Source organism: Octopus bimaculoides, chromosome 2, assembly GCF_046866305.1.
Source record: "Octopus bimaculoides isolate indiv1 chromosome 2, ASM4686630v1, whole genome shotgun sequence".
Classification (NCBI taxonomy): Eukaryota; Metazoa; Mollusca; class Cephalopoda; order Octopoda; family Octopodidae; genus Octopus; species Octopus bimaculoides.
The window spans coordinates 193,456,861-193,480,083 of NC_142929.1; the positions used below are offsets into that span (position 1 = coordinate 193,456,861).

Here is a 23,223-nt window from a genome sequence, read left to right on the forward strand (position 1 = left end):
TGATAATGACTTCTTTTATTATAATAAGAAGAAGAAGAGTGAAAGCATTTAAACAATTGCATTCAATGAATTTAATGTAAAGCTGTCACAAACTCCATTGGAATCTGTTGTCTACAACAAACTTTTCTGATACTCAGCTGCGGCTATTTTCTTCTGCAATTTCTGTGAATTCATGTTGAACTCTGTGTATCGTAGTTTGAGATTCTCCACTTCTTGGAGCAGATGTTCACTCTCGTCCTTCTGCACTTCAAAGTTGTATAACAAGGTTTTGTTGTTCAACAGGCCACAGCTGCGTTGCAATGCTTGGTTATCATTTTTCAAATAGTCTCGGCCTTGCTTCGTGTTGTTCAACCGGTCCCTCTTCTGTAAAGGTCAACATGTTTGCAACGCATTACACATACATCAATATAGACATGGTTATATACATTTTCAAGTATACATGCACATGCACCCCAGGCACTTATATACATCGATACATGAATATACACTTAGCACACATATACATCCATAGACACAGACCAGGCATGTATGTGCATCCATAGACACAGGTATACACCAAACACTTATGTACATCCATACGCATGAAAACAGACAAGGCACTCCTGTACATCCCCCATAAACATACATAGGGGTATATACCAGGTATTTATGGATGTACAATGGATATCATGGGGTCATAGGCTGGTCGACACAGCAATGGTAAACAGAAAGAACGCCAGAACAATGACGTCTTTCAAGTGTTTGGAAGATTCTTCTGAAGATGTTGATAGTTATTCTTACCTAGGTGACTTAATTAGCAAAGGAGGTGGATTCCCCTCCCCCCACTGAAAACATAGTTAACAAACTGGGAAAAGTGTAGGGAACTGTTATCTCTGTTGGCAACAAGGGGCTACCCTCTTTATGTGAAAAGTATGATGCTTAGGTATGAAGTGTGATGTTGCATAGCAAACAAATATGTACCTCCCCATGGTACCAATTTTGTATAGAAAGAAGTGATGCTTTACACATTGTTGTTGGTAATGCTGGGCACATAACCAGTTGACACCAAATAGTCAGGTTACTGTTGTCATTGAAGAGGCTGTTGTGGTTAAGGTGATGGCGTTTGTGGTATAGGTGTTGGTGGCAGTAGTGGTAATAGTACTATTGGTGGTGGTTTTGGTGATAGTGGTATAGGTGAGTGTAGAGGTGGTAGTAGTGGTGTTGTTGGCAGTGACAGAGGTGTTAATAGTTGTGAGAGTAGTTGTGGTGGTTGCCATAGCAACAATATGGTCATGATGACAGAAACAGAAGGAATCAGAGAAACAAAACCAAAGATTCCAAATGAAACTGGAGCAGGAATATGTGACTTGGAAATCCGACCCAGATCGTTATATGTGATGCAAAAGAACAACTGAAGAATATGATTGTAATTCACAAGAATATTACCAAAGTCATCAAAAAACTCTGACTCTTCAAGACTTTGTGTGGAATCAGATCCAACAACAACTTCATCTTTGATCCAACAGATCCAACAACATCTTCATCTGTTTTTACTGAGCATGACCACCACCTTATATTCAGCGCAGATGGTGGATGGTAGAGACGTCAGACCAGGCACAAAAGACAACAGAGCGTTGCCAAACACAAAAACAGCACATGGAATGACCAGCTAACATTTTGACTATTATCACATTGAGTCCAAGAACAATAAACTTCAAGCTATCTCAGCATTTGTCATTCATCATATGACCAACATTTTTTGTTTACAATAAAAATATAAAAATATTGTTTTTCAAAAATCTCAAACAGAACCATTGATTTCCTTACCTGGACAACGGCCAGCTCCACTTTATTTAATTCTTCCCCCAACATTTTATTCTCTAACTTCATAAACTGTAATTTCTCTTTCAAATGGGTCAATACCTCCACGGTGCTTTTGATTTTTTTCTTTAATTTTTGTAGTTCCTGAAAAACGAAAAATGGAAGAAAAAATACTTTGGCATTTCCAGTGCATTACTCCTTCATAACTTGATGCTAATTACCATACACACAATGTAAATAATGTAAATAATGAAATAACTTTGGTTGTAGATAATGAATCTTTTGCTCCCTGCCCAGAATATTTGAGGGGAGGGGGTGGATGGTCAAAGAATAGGAAATCTTTTGTTGAAGAAAATAAAATAAACATTTTTGTCAAATAATCCTTAAGGATAGTAGTAGTAGTAGTAGTAGTAGTAGTAGTAGTAGTAGTAGTAGTAGTAGTAGTAGTATATTTACCTCATTCCTTTCTTCAATTTTTTCATTATATGTTTGATTTTCAATTTTCAGTTGTTCAAAATCAATCAAATGCAAACCTTCAGCAAGTTCCTCCTACCAACAAACAAACACCAACCATCATAATACACAGAGATAATACCATTCAGCCCATTTAAAAAAAAAAATTCTTCAATATGTAACATTGGTGAAGCAATTATTTAGATATTTACAAAGTGAAAACAGAAATTAAATAATCATTTATTTAAGTCACAGTTTCTGTATACAATAACTTCATTAATTGTAGGTTTATAACAGACCTGGTTTGATTATTGGGGAGTTTAGTTGATTCCATCAACCCCAAAATTTGAATTGTGCTTTATCTTACTGACCCCCACCCCCAACAAAAGAATAAAAGGCTAAGTTGACCTTGGCAGGATTGAAATTCAAATGTAAACAATCAAAAGAAACATTACAAGACATTTTCTTTTCCAATCCTCTTAAAAAAACCATAAACACACCAACACCACTGATTGTCAAGCAGTGGTGGAGGACAAACATAGATAAGATACACACATACATATATATATATGACGGGCTTCTTTCAGTCTCCACCTACTAAATTCACTCGCAAGTCTTTGGCTGGCTCATGGTTATAGAAGAAGACACTTGCCCAAGATGCCATGCAGTGGGACTGAAACCAGAACCATGCACTTGGGAAACAAACTTCTTACCACACAGTGAGATATACTAAGATCAAACTTATTATATTCGTTTTTATTCCTTTACTTGTTCCATCTCCTAGGTTGTGGCCGTGCTGGAGCACTGCCATATGTTGGTGTACAATCTGCAATAATATTTTAGTAACATCATGCGTGGGTTGCTGCCAGAGTTGCCTGAGTGACTCCCTGTATCGGTGGCACGTAAAAAGCCCCATCCGAACGTGGCTGAGGTCAGTGCTGCCTGACTGGCTCCCATGCCAGTGGCACGGAAAAAGCACTCACTACACTCTCGGAGTGGTTGGCATTAGAAGGGCATCCAGCTGTGGAAACATTGCCAAAACACTCAATTGGAGCCTAGTGCAGTTCTCTGCTTTGCTAGCTCCTGTCAAGCCATCCAACCCATGCCAGCATGGAAGGCAGACAGTAAATGATGATGAGATGATTATATATACATATACATATATATATATATATATATATATATATATATATATATATATATATATTTCCATGCCGGTGGCACGTAAAAAGCACCCACTGCACTTTCGGAGTGGTTGGGGTTAGGAAGAGCATCAAGCTGTAGAAACTCTGCCAGATCAGATTGGAGCCTGGCGCAACCTACTGGCCTGCCAGTCTTCAGTCAAACCGTCCAACCCATGCCAGCATGGAAAATGGATGTTAAATGATGATGATGATGATGATGAAACTGAACTCCTGAAACAATTGTACAAGAGAAGATCAATTCCCAACTTTTGTTTTAATTTTCATTGTGTCTAGCAAGAATGCTTCCACCAATATTTTCAATTATTCACTTGATAGCTTAGTCACCAGAGGAAGGGCAATGTCCCTGACAATTAGACTAGCAGAAGGGCAATTCTGAAAATTGGACCAGTCAAAAGGCAGATCCTTTGATGCTTTGGCAGGAAGAAGAGCAACATCTCTGAAAATTTGGTGGAGAGAAAGGCAATGGTTCTGACAATTTGGCTGGGAAACCATTTCTCTTTTATTCTCTTCTTTTCAAACAATTCTACCAAACTTACCGTTGATTTCAACTGTTGTTCCTTTTTCTTCAATTTGTTCTTCAGTTTTATATTTTCCAATCGAATATTTGAAACTTCAGTCTGTCTCTTCTTCTCTGCTTCCAAATATTGTTCAACATCCTGTAAAAGAACGCTGACTGTGTAAGTTCTAAGAAATATAGAATACATGTAACCCAGTGAATTACTGCTATCATGCTATTAAACTAATGCAATACCCACTAGCTTTTAAATTCAATGAGTATATTATAACCCTTTTGATGCCAACCTGCTTGAGATCACCTTTGGTTCTACAACCTGTTTTGGAATAATCTAAATTAAAATCTTCCGTCAAAATTTCCTGTTAATTTTTCTTCTAAAGACCATTTTGGTAATATAAAGTTATTTCATTAAATTCTTTGTTATTTACCAAATTGAAACAAAGACAATGTATTTCAACAGGAAAATGGTAACAAAAGTTTTAAAGGTTTAATGATACTAATTGCATAGCCTGTCATCATCTCAGTTCCATAAGACATAAAAATAGCCAAAGTGATGACAGAAATTATACAATAATAGTGATTATGATGGTGATGGTAATCATAGTGTTTATGGTGGTAGTGGTGGTGGTGGTGGTGTTGCTGCTGCTGCTGGGAAAGGTTGTTGTTATTGTGTACATAGAGCCACTACATATTTGTTTGACCTATTAGAAATAGCAGCCAAACTTCCTACAAACTTCACCCTACCATGTTAAAAGGATATACCGGATAACTCACTTTTGGATAAAGTATGAGAAGACAGTATAGGATGGTCATGGTTAGAATGTCAGTCAGATGGTAAAGACAGGTCACAGAAAGCTATTATAGGGATGCTAGTGGTGGGGGCAATGATGATGATGATGATGATGATAGCAATGACAATAAGAACAACAGCATAAAATCTTCCTTTCACCAAATGAATACGATTCCAAAATGGAATCTGTTCTGTCTTTGGAATCATGTTGAATGTGTTGTAGAAAAACAAAGACAAAAACAATCCCTATTTCCTCACCATTTTGGGTATTTGCTGTCCTGTTCGGCTATTTATGGCACAGGTAGCAACCTCTTTCTTGAATTCATAGAGTTTCATCAACTCACTGTCAACTTTTTCTTTCTTCTCTGAACATTTCTGCTTCAGATCTTCGATATATTGATAGTGCCGGTCTTTTTCAGCTATTTCTTGCTCCTGTAAGTCTTCTATTTGTGCTGTAAACATAAATTAACAGATTTGAATTTCTCAGACGGCTCTTCAGGAGTAATTGATAGTTTCTGTTTCTTGGGGACTTTAATCAGGGAAAGAGGGAACTGCAAAAGCATAGGGGCCAGAGAAAGAATGGAGAAAAAAGAAGTTTGGCAAAAATTCAGCCCCTGCTGGCAAAATAATACATTTTCATCTTTGAATGAAGGGCAGATTGTATGAGGCAGGGGTCCAATGAATAATACAGTAGAATATGGATAATGGATGCAAGTAAAGGGCAAAGATTATTAAGAAATGAGATGAGGTTGCTCCAGCGGGATGTGGAACTCAAACAAGTGAGAGAAAATCTGGGAATAAAAGAAACTAGATGCAGGATATAAGTGAGAAGATGATTGTGTTGGTAGAGAGGATGAGGTAATTGGGGGTGGGGCGGGACTAAGGGATGTCAAGCAATCCTGGTGGAAAGAATCTACAAAAAAGGAAAATAAGTCTGACAAAATGGTGATGGAACCTAATGAAAGAGATGATGAAGAACAAAAGATGAGGTACAATGCTGGAGAAAATTTATCTCAGTATGGACATGAATGGGAGTAAAGTTGGAAATTTGTGTGTGTGCATGTTCATATGTGGAGGCACAATGGCCCAGTGGTTAGGGCAGCGGACTCGCGGTCATAGGATTGCAGTTTCGATTCCCAGACTGGGCGTTGTGAGTGTTTATTGAGCGAAAACACCTAAAGCTCCATGAGGCTCTGGCAGGGGATGGTGGCGAACTCTGCTGTACTCTTCCACCACAACTTTCTCTCACTCTTACTTCCTGCTTCTGTTGTGCCTGTAATTCAAAGGGCAGCCTCGTCACACTGTGTCACGCTGAATCTCCCCGAGAATTACGTTAAGGGTACACGTGTCTGTGGAGTGCTCAGCCACTTGCACATTAATTTCACGAGCAGGCTGTTCTGTTGATCGGATCAACTGGAACCCTCGACATCGTAAGCGATGGAGTGCCAACAACAACAACAAGCATGTTCATATGTATGTTTGTGTGTACGTATCTAAGTATATCTATGTGTATGTATGTCATAGTGTTATTGATAACATGTAACCCAGTACAACCTGTCACATGACAGGCCGTCAGTGACTCAATTGGCAACCCTATCAAACTTGCTTGGCAAGGAGGGTGGCTTTGTTCGACACCCAGCAGGACTAGAAACAAAACTTGTCAAAGGGTAGATGTACTCAGTCTAATCAATGATCATCCAACATCTGGGAACGAGAGAGTCTCCTAGTCTTTGTTTAGACATCTCTCTAGGAAGAACAAAAAACTCTCATGAAACACCTTTGTTTGCATCCATTACTGTGGAATGGTTCTTCTTTTTTGGGGACCAATATATATGTTGTTTAAAGGGTAGGATTGAACCTGTGCAGGGCCTTTCCTCACTTTGAAAATCGTAAGATTCAAGCATCACTTGATTCTTAATATCCCTATTAAGTGTTTGCATGGTGTGGCTGGCTGGCGCCAAGAAAGGAAAAACGTTTAAGGAAAAGTTCCATGATGAAATGAAGGAATGGTAAGCTCTCTGAATGTCTGCTGCAAGAGGCACCCATTGTTGTTGCATTCAGGTAAAAGTGTGTTGGTCCCTAGCAGAAGAGAAAAGTCACATCAATTACTGCTCATATTTTAGAGAACAATCAAGCAATGGCATGGCTCAATCAGCCCACAACCACCATTCGCTCATTTATATATGCATACAAATTTGTATGTGTATGTATGTATGAATATATGTATGCATGTATGTATGTATGAATTTATGTATGTATGCACCAAATATATCTGGAGTTTAAAGGATGACATTATTAACAATTATAAAATCAATTGATCAATTATAGAATACACATGCATTCATGGTTCCAGAAGGTGTAATCTTTGTCTTGCAGACAAATACAACATCCTATTACAGCCATTTATAATTTTGAACAAAAGATCTGAATTTGCGATTTCCTGCAAACCTTCATCAGAATTTATTAAGGAATTTCCAGATACCAACCAGTCAGAGTAGTCAACTCTTCACATAATAGAATTAAAATACCTTGGCAATTATTCACCAACACTAAAACTGCATTAACAATAATCTTCTTCAACATAGAGAAGAAAGGACTATTTAGTCTTGCTGAGTAGAAGGCAGCCTCACAAACTGTGGTGCTACAATAAAATGCACCCAGCACACTCAATAAAGTTCATGGTGTTAAGAAGAGCAGCCATTCACAGAAACTGTGTTTAACGCTTTAGCATTTTAACTGACCATATAAGGCCAAAATATTCCACTTGTTTTATGTTCAAACTGACCCAATTTGACTTCTTGCACCTACCCTACAATGTCATTCTGAAAGTAAACAATCACATATTTGAAATCTTAAAGCTACAAGATGATGCAAGATTAACTGAAAACGATGGTAATAAATAATCCTTACATTTGACAGAATAATCCGAATGCTGAAGGATTAAAATGTAGAGCTCAATATTTTATACCTGAAAATAAGATGGAATGGTCAGCACTAGAACACCAGGGCCGATCTGGTGAATTGGAACAAATACCTTTCAGTATTTAATTCCAGTTCCTTAGATTGTGAGTTCAAACCTTAACAGAATTGACTTTGTTTTTCATCTTAATGAGATTAATAATCAAGAAGTAGGCATGTTTTAGGAGCAACTTTCAAAGAGATTGTGGTAACCTCATTCTGATTTGTGACATTGGGAAATTAATTAGTTCAAGTTGTTGTTTAGAACAAGGTTAGTCACTTCAGATGTTCCATGAAAACAACCCAATACCACATTACTAATGTGTTCTTTTTATCTCAGATGATACAATATGATTTGAGTGAGTTTTGGCTGTTATTTCTAGCGATTTCTACCAACAATGTCAAGGCTCACTGTTGGTTCCTTATGATTAAAAAACAAAAATAAAGCAACCATACCCATCAGTTTCAGGTAGCGCTCCTCTTGGTCTGCATTGCTTTTTGTCTCAATGTGAGTATCATCAGCTTTCTTCTTCTTAAAGAATTCCGCCAGTTTTTGCTGTATATGGGAATTCCGAACTTGTAGTTCCTCCAAGACATTTATTGCTGCCTGCAATAAACAAAGTTATTCCAACATTGTGGAATGATAGAATTTAGAGAAGTTACCAAAAGCCAGTTGAATGTGGAATGGTACTTAAGCCTGGGAACAGAGGGCGCAAAAGCACCGGCTAAAATTTGGGGGTGGGGTGGGGGGAGAGTGGCAAAGAAAACACGTTTGGATGTAGGTTTGTGGACCCTAAGCAAATTTCATTCCTGCATTTATGGAATGGTACAAAGATGGAGAGAAACTGGAATAAATTAATGAGTAGAGGAAGATGCAGAGATGAAAGTCTTGAACAAGACAACATCACTGAGGGGAGAAGTGTTGTTTGGTGGATGAGGCAGAAAAGGAAATATTGATGAAGTGTAGGGGGTGGAGAGGAAGAAGGGGGACAGATGTTAGTGGGAGAAGGACAAAATCATTAAGGATGTTAGTTGGGGGATGAATCACAATGTTGTAAGTTCAAATTCAAATGAAGTCAACTTAAGCCTTAATCCACCCACGGGGCAATAAGGTCAGGTACCAGGCCATGGAAGGGAGTCAGCATGATTGTAAGATCATCAGAGAAAGTCCTTTGTGGTATTTGTTCCATCTCTTTGTGTTCTGAGTCCTTGGCTGGTAGACGAAATTAATTCAGGTCCAGTTTAATACCCCACCCCCCACCCAACTTGTCCTTGGGTACCTTTAGCAGTGTCCATTCTGTTACAAACAATCAGGCCAGGTGTCCCGTTTGAGGACCCCTTCCTCTCGTCCTTTAATCAGTCTCAGGGGTCCTAAAAGAAAGAGCTACAGCTGCTCGTCTTCTCTCCTCAACTAAGTGGTAAGAAAAATTATTCGAAAAACAATGGGGAAGGAGAAAACGAATTTCTTCTTCTGTTTAAATTTTTCTTTCTCCATTTTCAATCTCTATTTCTTTTCTCTCTGTCCAACAATAAATTGTTCTGCATGAAAGCCACAACTCCCCTTCTTCCTTTCATATATGTTAACTGTCAATCAGTATTTCTTGTGTTGGATTATGATTGCTACTGTTTTTGTTTAGCCCCAGGCCAACCTCATTGAAGCAGATCAACAATCAAAGGTATTCTGCCCATGATCATCTCCTCTATCTATGAGGGCCCATTGACTAGGTAAACAGGGCAACATTTGCCCATTATTGGAAGGCTGGTCCATTGCAGGGGACCCATTTACATCTGAGTGGAGTGGGGCAAGGTGAAATGAAGTGTTTTGCTCAAGAACACAATGTGCTGCCCAGTCTAGGAATTGAACTCACAATTGCTAGATTGTGAGTGCAACACACCTAACCACTAGACCACACACTTTTGTGAACTCTGTTGTGGAGTGAACTGACACCCCCACATGTGACTGTCAGCAGATTGGATGAGTCTATAAATAGATGAGCCAGTTGACAGTTGTGGTCAAACTGTGAGGTCAAACTGTGAGGTCAAACTGTGAGGTCAAACTGTGAGAGTGTTAGTCTTGTGATTGATTCTGCGTTGGAGTATTGGATTGTTATTGCGTGAACGGTTATGATAAGATAACTAAGTCTTGTTACATTGCTTATTGTTATACGGTTATTTTTGTTACACCCACACCCACACCCACATCATTATCATCACAGACGATATAACAAATAGTAAAAAAGACACTCACTTGGTAACGAGCCATCAACATGTCTCTTTTCTGTTCGTAGTCATATGCCTCTAAATGTGTTTGTTCCAAATCTTCTTCTACAACAACAACAACAACAACAACAGTAGGCAAAAACTTTAATGAAAACCACAAATAACATTTACTTTTGAAATTGGTCTTTAACATTATCTCTCTGTTCCTCCAATTCCTCTGCCATACAAGGAATGGCAACATCGGAACAACAAAGAACAAGATCTCCAAACATCACCATCATTGTTCTTTTTGACATTGCATAAACAGTACCAGAGCCGGTGCCATGTGGAAAAGCACCCAGTGCCACACTCTGTGAAGTTGTTGGCATGTTAGGAATGGCATCCAGTCATAGAAACCATGCCAAAGCAGACAATTGGAGTCTGGTGTGGCTCCTGGTCTTAACAGCTCTTGTGAAACCGTCCAACCCATGCCAGCACGGAAGACAGATGATGATGACTTTTCTATGGAATTTATTGTGGCAGATTTTCTGTGGCCAGATGGCCTTCCTGTTGCCAAGCAACATAGTATTTCCTTAGAGAGAATATTTGCAGTCCTAAATAACATTAAAGCCAAAAATAGGTTTAAACTGCAAACCCAAACAATCAATGCTGTGCTACATTCAAAAAGTCTTCTTTATGTTGTAAACTGCACTTTGTGCTAAATTACAAGAAGGACAACAAGGACATTGGAAGACAATGCAACCTTCTAATTATAAAGTAAATACATTAAGTATGTGTAGGTCACTTTAAAATAAAGCCCTGTATGTTATAAATAATAGGCACAGGAGTGGTTGAGTGGTAAGTAGCTTGCTTACCAACCACATGCTTCTAGGTTCAGTCCCACTGCATGTCACCTTGGGCAAGTGTCTTCTACTATCGCCTCGGGCCGACTAAAGCCTTGTGAGTGGATTTGGTGAAAGAAACTGAAAGAGGCCCATCATATATGTGTATATACATATGTGTGTGTGTGTTTGTCACCCCAACATTGCTTAACAATCGATGCTGGTATGTTTACATCCCCGTAACTTAGCAGTTCTGCAAAAGAGACCAATAGAATAAGTACTAGTCTTATAAAGAATAAGTCCTGGGATCGATTTGTTCAACAGATGGCTGCAGTCAAATGACTGAAAAAATAAAAAGGATAAAATATATATTATGCATTTCAATTGATTTATAGGCAAAATATTACAAATTAAAATTTTGGAACTTTTTGAGTAAAATTTGGTACTTTTATTTTGCTAAATCTGGTACTTTCATCGAAATACATTTGGCAAGATTGGGTGAGAGGCAGGAAGTGTTTAAGACTAGGAAATAATGACGGGCGAGAAGAGTGTGTGTGTGTGTGTGTGTGTGTGTGTGTGTGTGTGTGTGTGTGTGTGTGTGTGTGTGATGCAGCAGGGAGAGGAGGCTGTTGAATCTTTCATCCTTTTTTATCCTTTATTTGAACTAAAGAACAATAGAGTTTCTCTCCATAACCAAAAATAGAACCAAAATCTTCCTTAATTCACACTCAAGCATTGATCAATGTGATCCTAGTTATACTGTGTCTAAAACTAAAAGACAGGATGGTCACAAATGGAATGATCATAGGTCAATTTGATCAGGGTTGCCCTGAAGGTTAAACAATAGACATTACCGTATGCAATTGGTGTTTCTCCAATCTCAAGTCTTTGTTGGTACATGTCCAGATCCATCATGTCTTCCAGGTTTAATGGCTGTCAGCAAAAACAAATAATGACAAATTGTTTGGAATTCAAAGTTTATTACAGCAGCAACAATGGTGAAGGAATCAGAAATGGCAAAGAACAAGACTAAATATTTAGAATAATATTTCACTTATTTTCACCCTGTTCTCCCTTGAAATCCCATAATAGTATTATTGTTAGCAAGAACAACACAGTATTTCATTTTGCCATCAAAATAAACTACATTCAAGGTTTTCACGTCAATACACTTCATCTTCCCTTGTGTTAGCAGAGTAACATATTCATCTTTTCCAGTTTATTTCTATAGATTTTGGATACAATTCAGAGCCAGTACTGAAAGTTGCAATGTTTCATAAATGAATGCATCCATGTAAACAATGTGATTCTCTATCTTTGATTGCTTTATTTAAAAGACTTATTTATTTGCAATATGTCGTAATTTTCAGTTCTGGCTCTGAATTCTATTGGAAATCTATAGAGATACACTTAAAAGACAATAATATTAGTCTAATCCCCCAGAGTTAACAGATATATCTCTCATTATCATGATCGATAGCACATATTTGATATGTGATATTTTGCAGTTTTGTTGTTGTCGTTAGTTTTGCATCGAATGCACATCTTAGCCTCAGCACCAATGAATATTGTTGCTAACATGTTACAAAGTTACTGGAATGGTAAGAGAAACCAATATTTACAATACCATCTTTTGTTGCATACATTTCACCAGCTTCAGTCGGAAACAATCCAATCACTGCCTCTTCAGCTTCCTTTTCACTTTCTCTCTTCTCCCCTTCAGGCTGGCCCTCTGCTGCTTCCGTTTCTGCCACTCCTGTTGAAACTTCTTCTACAGCTGCTGCTGCTTCCCCTTCTTCACCTTCTGCTAAAGAAGACATTTTCCAACATTAACAAGAAAAGCCTAACCCTAACCCAAAAGAAACCAAAGAGAACAATCGCAAGTAACCAGAGATTGGTTTTATTTCATTCTAATTTATCTTTTTACTTGTCATTAGACTGTGGCCATGCTAGGGCACTGCCTTGAAGAATTTTTAGGTGAATGAACCAACCTCATTACTTATTATTTTTTGTAAAGCCTGGTAAGTTTTATTGGTCTCTTTTGCTGAATCACTAAGTCACACTGGGATGTAGACAAACCAACAAAGATGATTTATATTAAAACTAAATACACTAAAGTTGTAATTACTGTTTAGATAATATGTTTTATCTCAAATTTAGTTTTATAAATTATTATAAGAATCTCAACGATATATTAATGAAAAACATGCTTAATTGAATTTACAGTAAAATATCAATACACTGCCACTGAGTCTGCTGTGACGAATCTATAGATTATGCTCAGAAATATGAATTTAATATTTAATCAATTTCAGGTTGTTTTATATATATATGTATATATATATATATATATATATATATATATATATATATATATATATATATATATATATACATATATATATACATATATATATATATATATATATATATATATATATATATATATATATATATATATATATATATATATATATACACAATATATATATATATATATATATATATATATATATATATATATATATATATATATATATATACATATATATATATATATATATATATATATGTATATATATATATATATATATATATATATATATATATATATATATATATATATATCGATTGCGCTGGTATGGACATGTGGTGAGAATGGAGGAGGATAGCTGCATGAAAAAGTGCCACACCCTAACAGTTGAGGGAACCCGTGGAAGAGGTAGGCCCAGGAAGACCTGGGCTGAGGTGGTGAGGCAAGACCTTCGTACATTGGGCCTCACCGAGGCGATGACTACGGACCGAGACCTTTGGAAATGGGCTGTGCGTGAGAAGACCCGGCAAGCCAAGTAAGATCGTTGCCAGTGCCCCTGGACTGGTTCTTGTGCGGGTGGCACATGAGATGCACCATTTTGAGCGTGGCCGTTGCCAGTACCGCCTGACTGGCTCCTGTAGGATTTTCGAGCGAGATCGTTGCCAGTGCCCCTGGACTGGCTTGTGCGGGTGGCACATAAAAGACACCATTTCGAGCGTAGCCGTTTTCGTGCGGGTGACACGTAAAAGCACCCACTACACTCTCTGAGTGGTTGGCGTTAGGAAGGGCATCCAGCTGTAGAAACTCTGCCAAATCAGACTGGAGCCTGGTGTTGCCATCCGGTTTCACCAGTCCTCAGTCAAATCGTCCAACCCATGCTAGCATGGAAAGCGGACGTTAAACGATGATGATGATGATGATGATATATATATATATATATATATATATATATATATATATATATATATATATATATATATATATATATATATATACATATATATATATATATATATATATATATATGTATATATATATATATATATATATATATATATATATATATATATACACACACACACACATATACATATGTATACACGTGTGTGTGTGTGTGTGTGTATCATATATCTGTGTCTGAATGGCAACCAATTTCTGTGTGTTGAAGTTGATAAAATGTTAGAATTGTCAGATTCTGTAACAACTGGTTACTATGACAATACTTCCCTAGCAGCAGACATATTATATTCATGTGAAGAATTCCACACAATCATGGCTCAAAGCCAGATATATTAAACTATTTACAGCAATGACATTAAAGACCACAAGATGGAACCCAATCCAAGAACGGAATCAGAATTACTGAATTACACCAAATTCAGCTGATGGAACTTTAGCATAAAATATATTCTGGTGTTCTTCCTGATCGCTCAATTTTGAAAGTAAAGCCACCCCATTGTAGTCTAGGACCACATTAGATGGATTGTCTGGTTAAACGTCACTCCTGCACTCATGCGGATTCCAAACGAGATTATGAGAGATTAGTCTCTGTGACTTCTTCAACTATTATCCGATCTGTCTATCTTTGCTGCTTTCATCGTCATCACCGTCATCATCGTGTAACGTCCGTTTTGCATGCTGCCATGGGTTGGACAATTTGATTGGGGACTGGTGAGCCGGATGACTGCACCAGGCTCCATCTGATCTGGCAAAGTTTCTACAGCTGGATGCCCTTCCTAACGCCAACCACTCCAAGAGTGTCGTGGGTGCTTTCTATGTGCCACTGGCACGAGGGCCAGTCAGGCGGTACTGGCAACGGCCACGCTCAAAATGGTATATTTTACATGCCACCTGCACAGGAGCCAGTCCAGCAGCACTGGCAATGACCTTGCTCAAATATTTTTTCACAAGTGCCAGTAAGGCGACACTGGTAACAATCCCACTCGAATGGTGCTTTTTACGTGCCACTGGCATGGAAGCCAGTCAGCTGCTCTGGCAATGATAATGCTCGGATGGTGCTTTTAGCACTCCACAAGCACGGATGCCAGTCATTGAATTTGATTTCGATTTTGATTTCACTTGCCTCAACAGGTCTTCACAAGCAGAGTTTAGTGTCCAATGAAGGAAAGATACAAATAAGTGTGCTGGTTACATCCCTAGCATAGGCCACGGGTCATGGTCTCACTTGTCTTGTCAGGTCTTCTCAAGGACAGCATATTTCCAAAGCCTCGGTCACTAGTCATTGCCTCGGTGAGGCCTGAAGTTCGATGGTCGTGCTTCACCACCTCATCCCAGGTCTTCCTGGGCCTATCTCTTCCATAGGTTCCCTCAACTGCTATGGTGTGGCACTTTTTCACACAGCTATCCTCACCCATTCTCGCCACATGACCATACCAGCGCAATCGTCTCTCTTGCACACCACAACTGATGCTTCTTAGGTTCAACTTTTCTCTCAAGGTACTGACACTCTGTCGAATATGTACACTGACATTACACATCCATTGGAGCATACTGGCTTCATTTCTTGCGAGCCTACGCATGTCCTCAGCAGTCACAGCCCATGTTTCACTGCCATGTAGCATGGCTGTTCGTACACATGCGTCATACAGTCTGCCTTTTACTCTGAGCGAGAGGCCCTTTGTCACCAGCAGAGGTAAGAACTCTCTGAACTTTGCCCAGGCTATTCTAATTCTAGCAGCGACACTTTCAGCCCCCACCCCCGCTACTGACTTGGTCACCTAGGTAATGGAGGATATCAACTACTTCTAGTTTTTCTCCCTGGAATGTGGCGGAAGTTGTTCTCTGCACATTTTCAGTGTTTATAGCTCCTGAACATCTGCCACATACAAAAACTAACTTCCTAGTTAACCTGCCTTTGATATTGCTGCACCTCTTATGTGTCCATCTTATAGAGTTACTACCTACTCCTTTTCTACATACTGGCCATCTACCTGAAGGGGTTTGTGTTTTATCTGCCTTCCTACTTATTAGGATTTTGGTTTTAGCTAGGTTGACTCTAAGGCCCTTCGATTCTAGTCCTTGCTTCCACACCTGAAACTTCTCCTCTAGTTCTGATAGTGACTCCGCAATTAGTGCAAGGTCATCAGCATAGAGGAGCTCCCAGGGGCATCCTGTTTTGAATTCCTCTGTGATCGCCTGGAAGACTATGATACATAGGAAGGGGCTGAGGACAGAACCTTGGTGGACCCCTACCTCTACCCGGAATTCATTACTGTACTCACCTTACTGACAGCATCTCTGTACATGGCTCGCACAGCTCTCACTAACCATTCATCTATCCCTAGTTTCCTCATTGATCACTAGATAAGGGATCGGGGGACCCTGTCAAAGGCTTTCTCCATGTCAACGAAAGCCAGGTACAGAGGTTTATGCTTGGCTAGGTATTTCTCCTGAAGCTGTCTTACCAGAAATATAGCATCAGTAGTGCTTTTCCCTGGCACAAACCCAAACTGCCTCTCATCTAAATTGATTCGCTCCCTAATTAGTTGGGCTATGACCCTCTCCGTGACTTTCATTACCTGATCCAACAACTTGATGCCGCTGTAATTATTTGTATCTAAAGCATCACCTAGTATTATTCCCTTCATGGGACTGTCACATTAAGTTGACAGTATACAACTACTTTATCGCATCACTACTGCATAAATCTCTCTGAGAGATTTAGAAATGTATTATTTCTATTTTTGAAATCAGTGAATGTGTTTCACTAGAATTATTATATGTTTACAAGAGCTTGACAGGCATCTCCGACTAGCAGGCCATTGCTACTCCAAACTGATGATGAGCAAAGACTCAGAAACATGTCTCTGTATGCAGGCTTAGCTAAGTGGAGGTGTTTGTCTCCCTCTTGTAAACATAAGGACACAGGAAATGTGTCAAGGCCAACAGGAATCAGTGCTGCTTCCTAGGGCTAAATAGCAGTAGTATTATTCCCTTCATGAGATTGTCACATGAAGTTGACAGCATACAACTACTTTATATTTATTTATTTATACATATATAATTATAGTTAAGGGCTACTGGAAATGACCAGTGCCAATGCTAGAAATAGGCGTCAAATACCTACATTGGTGCTGGCCATTTCCAGTAGTCTTTAACTATAATCATATATTTACAATAATATTCATTAAAAAAATTAATGTTACCTCTACGGTCATTTTTAAGTGATAGGACACTGATATAATCATTTTATGATTATGTCCTTATCTTATATATATATACATATATATATATGAACAGATAAGGAAGAAGACTGTCTATTTTGTCAGGGTTTTTACAGCTGGATGCCCTTCCTAACACTGGCTACCCCAAAGAGGGGAATGCTTTTTGATGACAATAAACCATTACCTCCTCCTCCCTCTCCTTACCTTTAACTTGTTTTTCATCAGTTTGGTCTTCAATCATTTCTGTGTCTTTTGCCTCCTCCTCCTCCGCCCTCTCTATTTGGCTGGTCGCTTTTGGTTCGTCTGGTTGTTCTCCCCCCTCCTCTGCCTCACTTGCTTCAGCTTTGGCCTCTGCCTCTTTTCGTTCTCCTTCTTCACTTACCAATTGCTCATCAGTTTTCTCATCAACACCACCGCCACCACCATCCTCCATCACAACACCACCACCACCACCACCATCATCTTCAGCACCTTCAACACCTTCTGCAGCACCTTCAGCAGGGGCACCATCAACAGCAGCGCCATCCACTGTGCCATTCACATCCTCATCTTTAATTTCTTTGACATTTGCAGCATCAGAAGCCATTTCTTCAGCTTCTGTATTGTCGGGTTTGGATTCTGCAGCAACTAAAATCAAAGAAAATAAGAGAAAAATAAATCATCATCATCATTGTCATAGTCACCACCACCACCACCATCATCATCATTACTCTCTGTTTTTTACGTAAATTTACACTGTCCATATTACAGATCATACTAAGATCTATTATTGTTCTTATTTCATCTTATATCCGTTTTCTAAGATTATCTTAATATATAAATCTGAAATTGTGTGTTTGTGTGAAGCCTTTTTGAATGTTTATAGAAATCCACATTTTCCACTTTTTCGTAAAAATTTTTACATCAATGGAATTTTCTCGATCTGAACTTTCCAGTGCAGTAATTAGATTTTTTAAATTCCGTTTACTTTGTGTGATTTAAGGGAGATTTGGCTGTTGTTTCTAGCAACTTTTATATTTCATCCCTGCTACCTGGAACGCCATTCTTACACACGCGCTCAACATAAAAATATAGAGAGTAAGAGTAAAAGAGGGAGAGGGAGAGAGAGAGAGAGAGTGATACATACAATGTCATAGATTAAACTTTCATCTCCGTATTCTTTACCTATTTTTCATAACATAGATACATAAAAACACACACAACCACACATACATGACCTGTGACAACAACATACACATTGCTCTCAATCTCTATTCATTTCTCCCCCTCTTCCTCTCTCGCTCTCTCAAACGTATACACGTGCAAGTAAACACAGTCATTCACATCGTGGTATATTTACAAAACATTGATGGCATAACTACAGAGTTGTATCCCCCAACTTTGGATGGTTCATAACTTTCATAAAAATAAATATTTTTTAATGAAATTTTCTATGCATATATTATTTATTATGTAGATTCCAAATATACAAAAATTTTCGGTGAAAGTGTTTTGGAAGGGGGTGGGGTACAATATTCGGAAATTCCACTTAAATTCCTCTTAACTTCCAGGAAAATGAATATTTTTTCATGAAATTTTGTACAAATGTACCTTGATGTATGTACATTTCAAGCATGTAGGAATTTTGAAGGAAACAACTGCAGGTTATTTTTGAGAAGTTTTCCCCACTCGGTGGTGTTTCGGAGCAAGTCGTCCATATTTGTTTCATTTTTCTCTATTATGTGCTTATGTGCATCCTTAGATTTCTAATGAAGTAATAGGCAGTGAAGAGAAGCAGTCATAAGAAAACTTTTAAGTACCCCTATTCCTTTCTCTCCCCCTCTCTACCTCTTCCTCTCTCGCTCTCTCAAAAGCATACACGTGCAAGTACACAATCATTCAGTAAAATATAACTCATGTTCGTCAATGTTTTGTAAATTTACCAAGATTTTCACTAGGGTGTTAGGGTTAGGGTTTAAGATTAATGTTACAGTTACGGTTTTTAGGGTCAGGGTTAGGGTTAGGGTTAGGGTTGGGTAATCGTGCGGGTATTAATCTGAAAAATTACAGATATGTGAAAAGTACCGACACTGCCATCTATTATAACTTTTGTTGTTCTGTTTAATATATACATAGATTATGCTTCCAAAGAAGAGAGTTTGCTGGGGAAAGACAGCAACCGGTTTAAAATGACAGCAACAGACTGCAGTAATGCACCACATTCCAGAAGCTATTTTGAACATAATGCAAAATGGTGCATCAACATCTTCTGCCCAATCTGATAGAATTCTAGCAAAACTGTGTAGCAACAGATCACCAGCAATTGCTTCATCAGAAATTGCCGTCCTAGCTCCTGCTAAAAGGGATTACCCTGCTATGTATAATCAGGGCAGCGCAAAAAGTTGTTTTGCACAAGCATTTCTATAGCCAATTACACGGATGAAATTTACGTATGCTTAATAATTTTACGCAAAACAGCCCTCAGACTTTCCCTATTAATTTCATCGTCTTTTGAATTATGAACATATTTACATCATAAGGGTTTTTTCGTTGTAAGGCTTTCTTTTTTAGTTGATTTTCAGCTAGCAAGACTTATCGTAGATGGCATAATAAGTCACACCCGGACAAGGTCGGGTTATACTGCTAGTTTCTCAAAAAAAAAAAAAAAAACACGGTCTGCTTTCCATGACCATCCCTCCTCAATCACAACATTGCATTCTCTACACATCTCTCATTCAAGTCTGGAGAGAAACATTTGGTAATGAGCAGACATTGTAGGTGCCACCCAGTTTGATACCTCCTTACCACCAGCAACCCCGTTTCCTTGGATACCTTTACTGGTGTCCATTGAGGTGCAAGCATTCAAACCAAGTCTTTGGTCAGAATACCACCGTCTCAGAAACCCAGACAGAGATTGCCGATGCCACCACAACCCATAAAACTCTCTCAGACTTCCTGTATCAGCTGTTGTGTCACTTGGTCCATTCTACGGCCAGAAATAGCAAAACTTTCTATACATTTGCCTGAAATTTGACCGGTGATCACCACTGCTGCCACCTGCAGTTGTTTTTAGTGTAACAGGCAGAGAAAAATAGGGTTTGCTGAGAAATAAAAGTGAGAGGAGAAATTTCTTCCAAGGGGAAAGAATTGCTGAGAGAGATTTTTTATTTTTTATACATTATTTTTATATACTTATTTTATATATTTTATTATTTTATTTAGTCCTTGCCTTTACTTGCCAATTATAGCTAAGACCCCTTAATGTCCTTTGTTCTTTACAAACCTATTGCAGATCAATCATTTGATGAAACTGGGGCGACAGACAACAAAGCAAGGAAAATATTTTTAATTGTCTCATCAAGGAATTCTCAAGGATAAAATGTAATGGAAAATTGGTCAATGGCTGATGACTGAGAAATATGAAATGAGAGGAAGATGCGTTTCTTCTTGTATTTATTGTTGAACAGGATTGCAGAAGCACAATGGAAACATGAATGGCACAAGTCCAGAGTCAACTGTTTGTCTTCAGTCCCAGCTGACCACCAATGCCTGACCTGTGGCAGAGCCATCTGAGTATACATTGGACTGAGTGACCACAGCTGGACACACCATGCTCCACCTTTTCTCAGGTGATATCCTTCGGTCATCGTCTGCAACAATGGACAAACTAATGCATTTCCCCCAAAGACACCAGTCTGCAGAACTTCAAGGTAACAACCAATTTTATTGATTCTACCTGTCTGATGAAACGATTGTGGTATGGGTCCTTTTGTAGCATTGGTCCTTTCCAGCTGGGATACATTTGTGAGAGCCCTACCCACCTGAACCTCTGGCTAAAACCTAATAACATCTGTCCTGAACATCACCCCCAACCCAAACAAAAGAAGCCCATGCTAGTTGTCTTTCTGCTCACATGACCTCCCTCATTCCACTCCTTCCAGTGAGTCCATCCCAGCCCCACAATGGTCAAATAAGTAACATTGTCTTTCATATCTGGATTAAAATATTAAGGGACACGAAAATAGGGCCCACCTGGTGTAGTAGAAGATTCTGCATGACCTTCTTCTCCAGCTTCCTTCTGTTTAGATTCAAGGTTTTCTTCATTTTGGTCATGAGAAGGATCAGTCTCAGACATTCCTTCACTAACATCTTTTGTCTAAAAAAAAAAAAACAAGCATAAGAATTTTAAAAATTGGATACAGATTTACATTCAATATTTAAAAAATCGTTTTTCTTTCTACTGATTTCCTGTCTTCAGCCATTTTATCTCCTCTATCTTCACCCCCACCTTCTACCCTCAATTTTAATTGACCCTTTTTAGCAATTAGGACCGTCACTGGTCTCCTTATTTATTATTTCATAAAACGTTGATCGTTTTAAAGAGTGAAGAAACATGGGATTTCATCCTTTATATTTCCTCCTCTTATCTGCAGCTTGTCTGATGCTTGTGTACAAACTGCATGCTGCAGGGATCCTGGATGCAGATGTCTTCCAAAAGAAATGAAGCTAGTATTTTCTGTTGAATATGCAACGTCAGTGTACATGAATAAAGTACAAATTTGTTGAGAAAAAAAAAGAGAGGGAGCTTTGTAATGGTGGCGATGCAATAGGGTTTTGTGAGAACAAACATCAAAATCTTAGAAAGAAAATTGAAATGTCAATGAATAAAAAAACTCGCTTTCAGAACGCTTAGCTTTATTTTAAATAATATGTATGTATATATCAATATTTTCTGTATATTAAATCTTTTAAAAATATGTCATACATTCAAAAGCAATATTTTAAATAACATTACCTCATCTGCCATCTTGTTGCTAAGGAAGCGAATGTTCGTTGTCAATAAAATACATACTCCACAGTGAAACAATAGTTTCGTATTTGAGTAAGCCAAACTTTAAGAATGTCGTTATAATATCAATGTTATTTTTTAATGTTATAAATAAAAATAAAAATTAAAAACACAGAAACAAATTTTTATAAGTAAGTGTTCTAAAACGAGCGCTAATTTTAGCTTAAAAACAATCCGGGTCAAAAAAGTTGACTTCATTTGGCGGGTAATTAAAAATTAGTTTCAAAAAAGGTCGGTGCTTCATTCCACTTCTTCCTCATTTAACGTTCAAAACTGTTTTGGTCAATATGATCTCTTTGGAAGGAAATCAGAGGAAAAGAGGTGAAATTCAGGTAAATTATATTTTTTTTTACTAAACTGTTTTGTCCAAACTTAATGCAAAAATTTTAAAGTCGAAAAAGTAATTTGTAACGAACTTTTCTAAAACTTTGCCACGATGACATTTATTTCAGTGCTTGAAAAGAATATATATCGAATTAAGCGTATGAGACTTTTACGTAAGAAAAACGTATTATAAAAATAAAAAAAGCTTGAATAAGTTCAATTAAAAGATTTTTCCTCCTCTTTTCTTCTTTTATATCTTATCATTAATAACAAATTATTTGTCAAAACCGAACAGACCACTTGTTCTGTAGCAAAAGTCTAACACCGACTTCATAAAAATATATGTAGGAAGAGACAGAAATAGATAGAAAAGACTAAATATCTAATTTTGATATAAAAACTATATTTCTACAGGTTAATGTTGTTAGTGTTAAGAAACCGCGCCAACCACCTATCTATCTACCTATCGGAGCTAATGCAGAATTGCACCTCTCCTCGGAAAATGCATTGTTTTGAAAAAAGGTTTTCGACGCTTGAGATGTCAGAGATTACGAATATGCAAAAAAAGACCCACCTTTTCAAATTTCACCTCCCCCCCCCCTTAAAATTTTGATTTTGTTTACCTTAAAGAGATTGTAGCAAATTGACAAACCTATGCAAATCGAAATTAAATATAGACAAAAACATTAAAGTGAAAAGGATCTGCGTTTTACTTGTGTTTGCCTTAAATAACCGTAAATATACATTAAATATATGTTTCGGCACACGATCTCGGATCAAGTCACTGGCTATGCAAACACATCTCCGTAAAT

General features: G+C 38.0%; 2 protein-coding genes across 4 annotated transcripts in view; one reads left to right on the plus strand and one right to left on the minus strand.

The window, feature by feature from the left end:
* Positions 1–22,297, minus strand: LOC106871089 (cilia- and flagella-associated protein 184). 2 transcript variants are annotated; one of them, XM_014917378.3, is made up of 12 exons: positions 22,034–22,297; positions 21,271–21,394; positions 17,464–17,886; positions 12,384–12,565; positions 11,616–11,694; positions 9,969–10,045; positions 8,177–8,327; positions 5,021–5,214; positions 3,995–4,114; positions 2,257–2,349; positions 1,807–1,944; positions 1–363 (listed from the first exon to the last, which is right to left on the minus strand). In XM_014917378.3, exons 1-12 carry the CDS (start codon positions 22,043–22,045, stop codon positions 112–114), a joined length of 1,845 nt encoding a protein of 614 aa, XP_014772864.1. In that variant the 5' UTR covers positions 22,046–22,297; the 3' UTR covers positions 1–111. The 2 variants fall into 2 exon arrangements, with proteins under 2 accessions (XP_014772864.1, XP_014772861.1); XM_014917375.3 differs by having other exon boundaries at positions 12,384–12,568; positions 22,034–22,164.
* The window catches only part of LOC106871092 (thymidine kinase, cytosolic), an 11,675-nt gene continuing 10,732 nt past the window's right edge, over positions 22,281–23,223 (plus strand). For both annotated transcript variants that reach the window (XM_014917383.3, XM_052965822.2), the window contains exon 1: positions 22,281–22,419. In XM_014917383.3, coding sequence (XP_014772869.2) covers positions 22,375–22,419 — 45 coding nt within the window. In that variant the 5' untranslated portion in view covers positions 22,281–22,374. The remainder of the gene's footprint in view (positions 22,420–23,223) is intronic.

What these genes read in the sequence shown, in the direction of transcription:
- LOC106871089 (XM_014917375.3), bottom strand. An exon ending in TGATGAAAAACAAGTTAAAG is followed by an intron (nt 12,569 to 17,463) that starts GTAAGGAGAGGG and finishes TGTCTTCTTTAG; the next exon opens with CAGAAGGTGAAGAAGGGGAA. An exon ending in GCGCTACCTGAAACTGATGG is followed by an intron (nt 5,215 to 8,176) that starts GTATGGTTGCTT and finishes TTATGTTTACAG; the next exon opens with CACAAATAGAAGACTTACAG.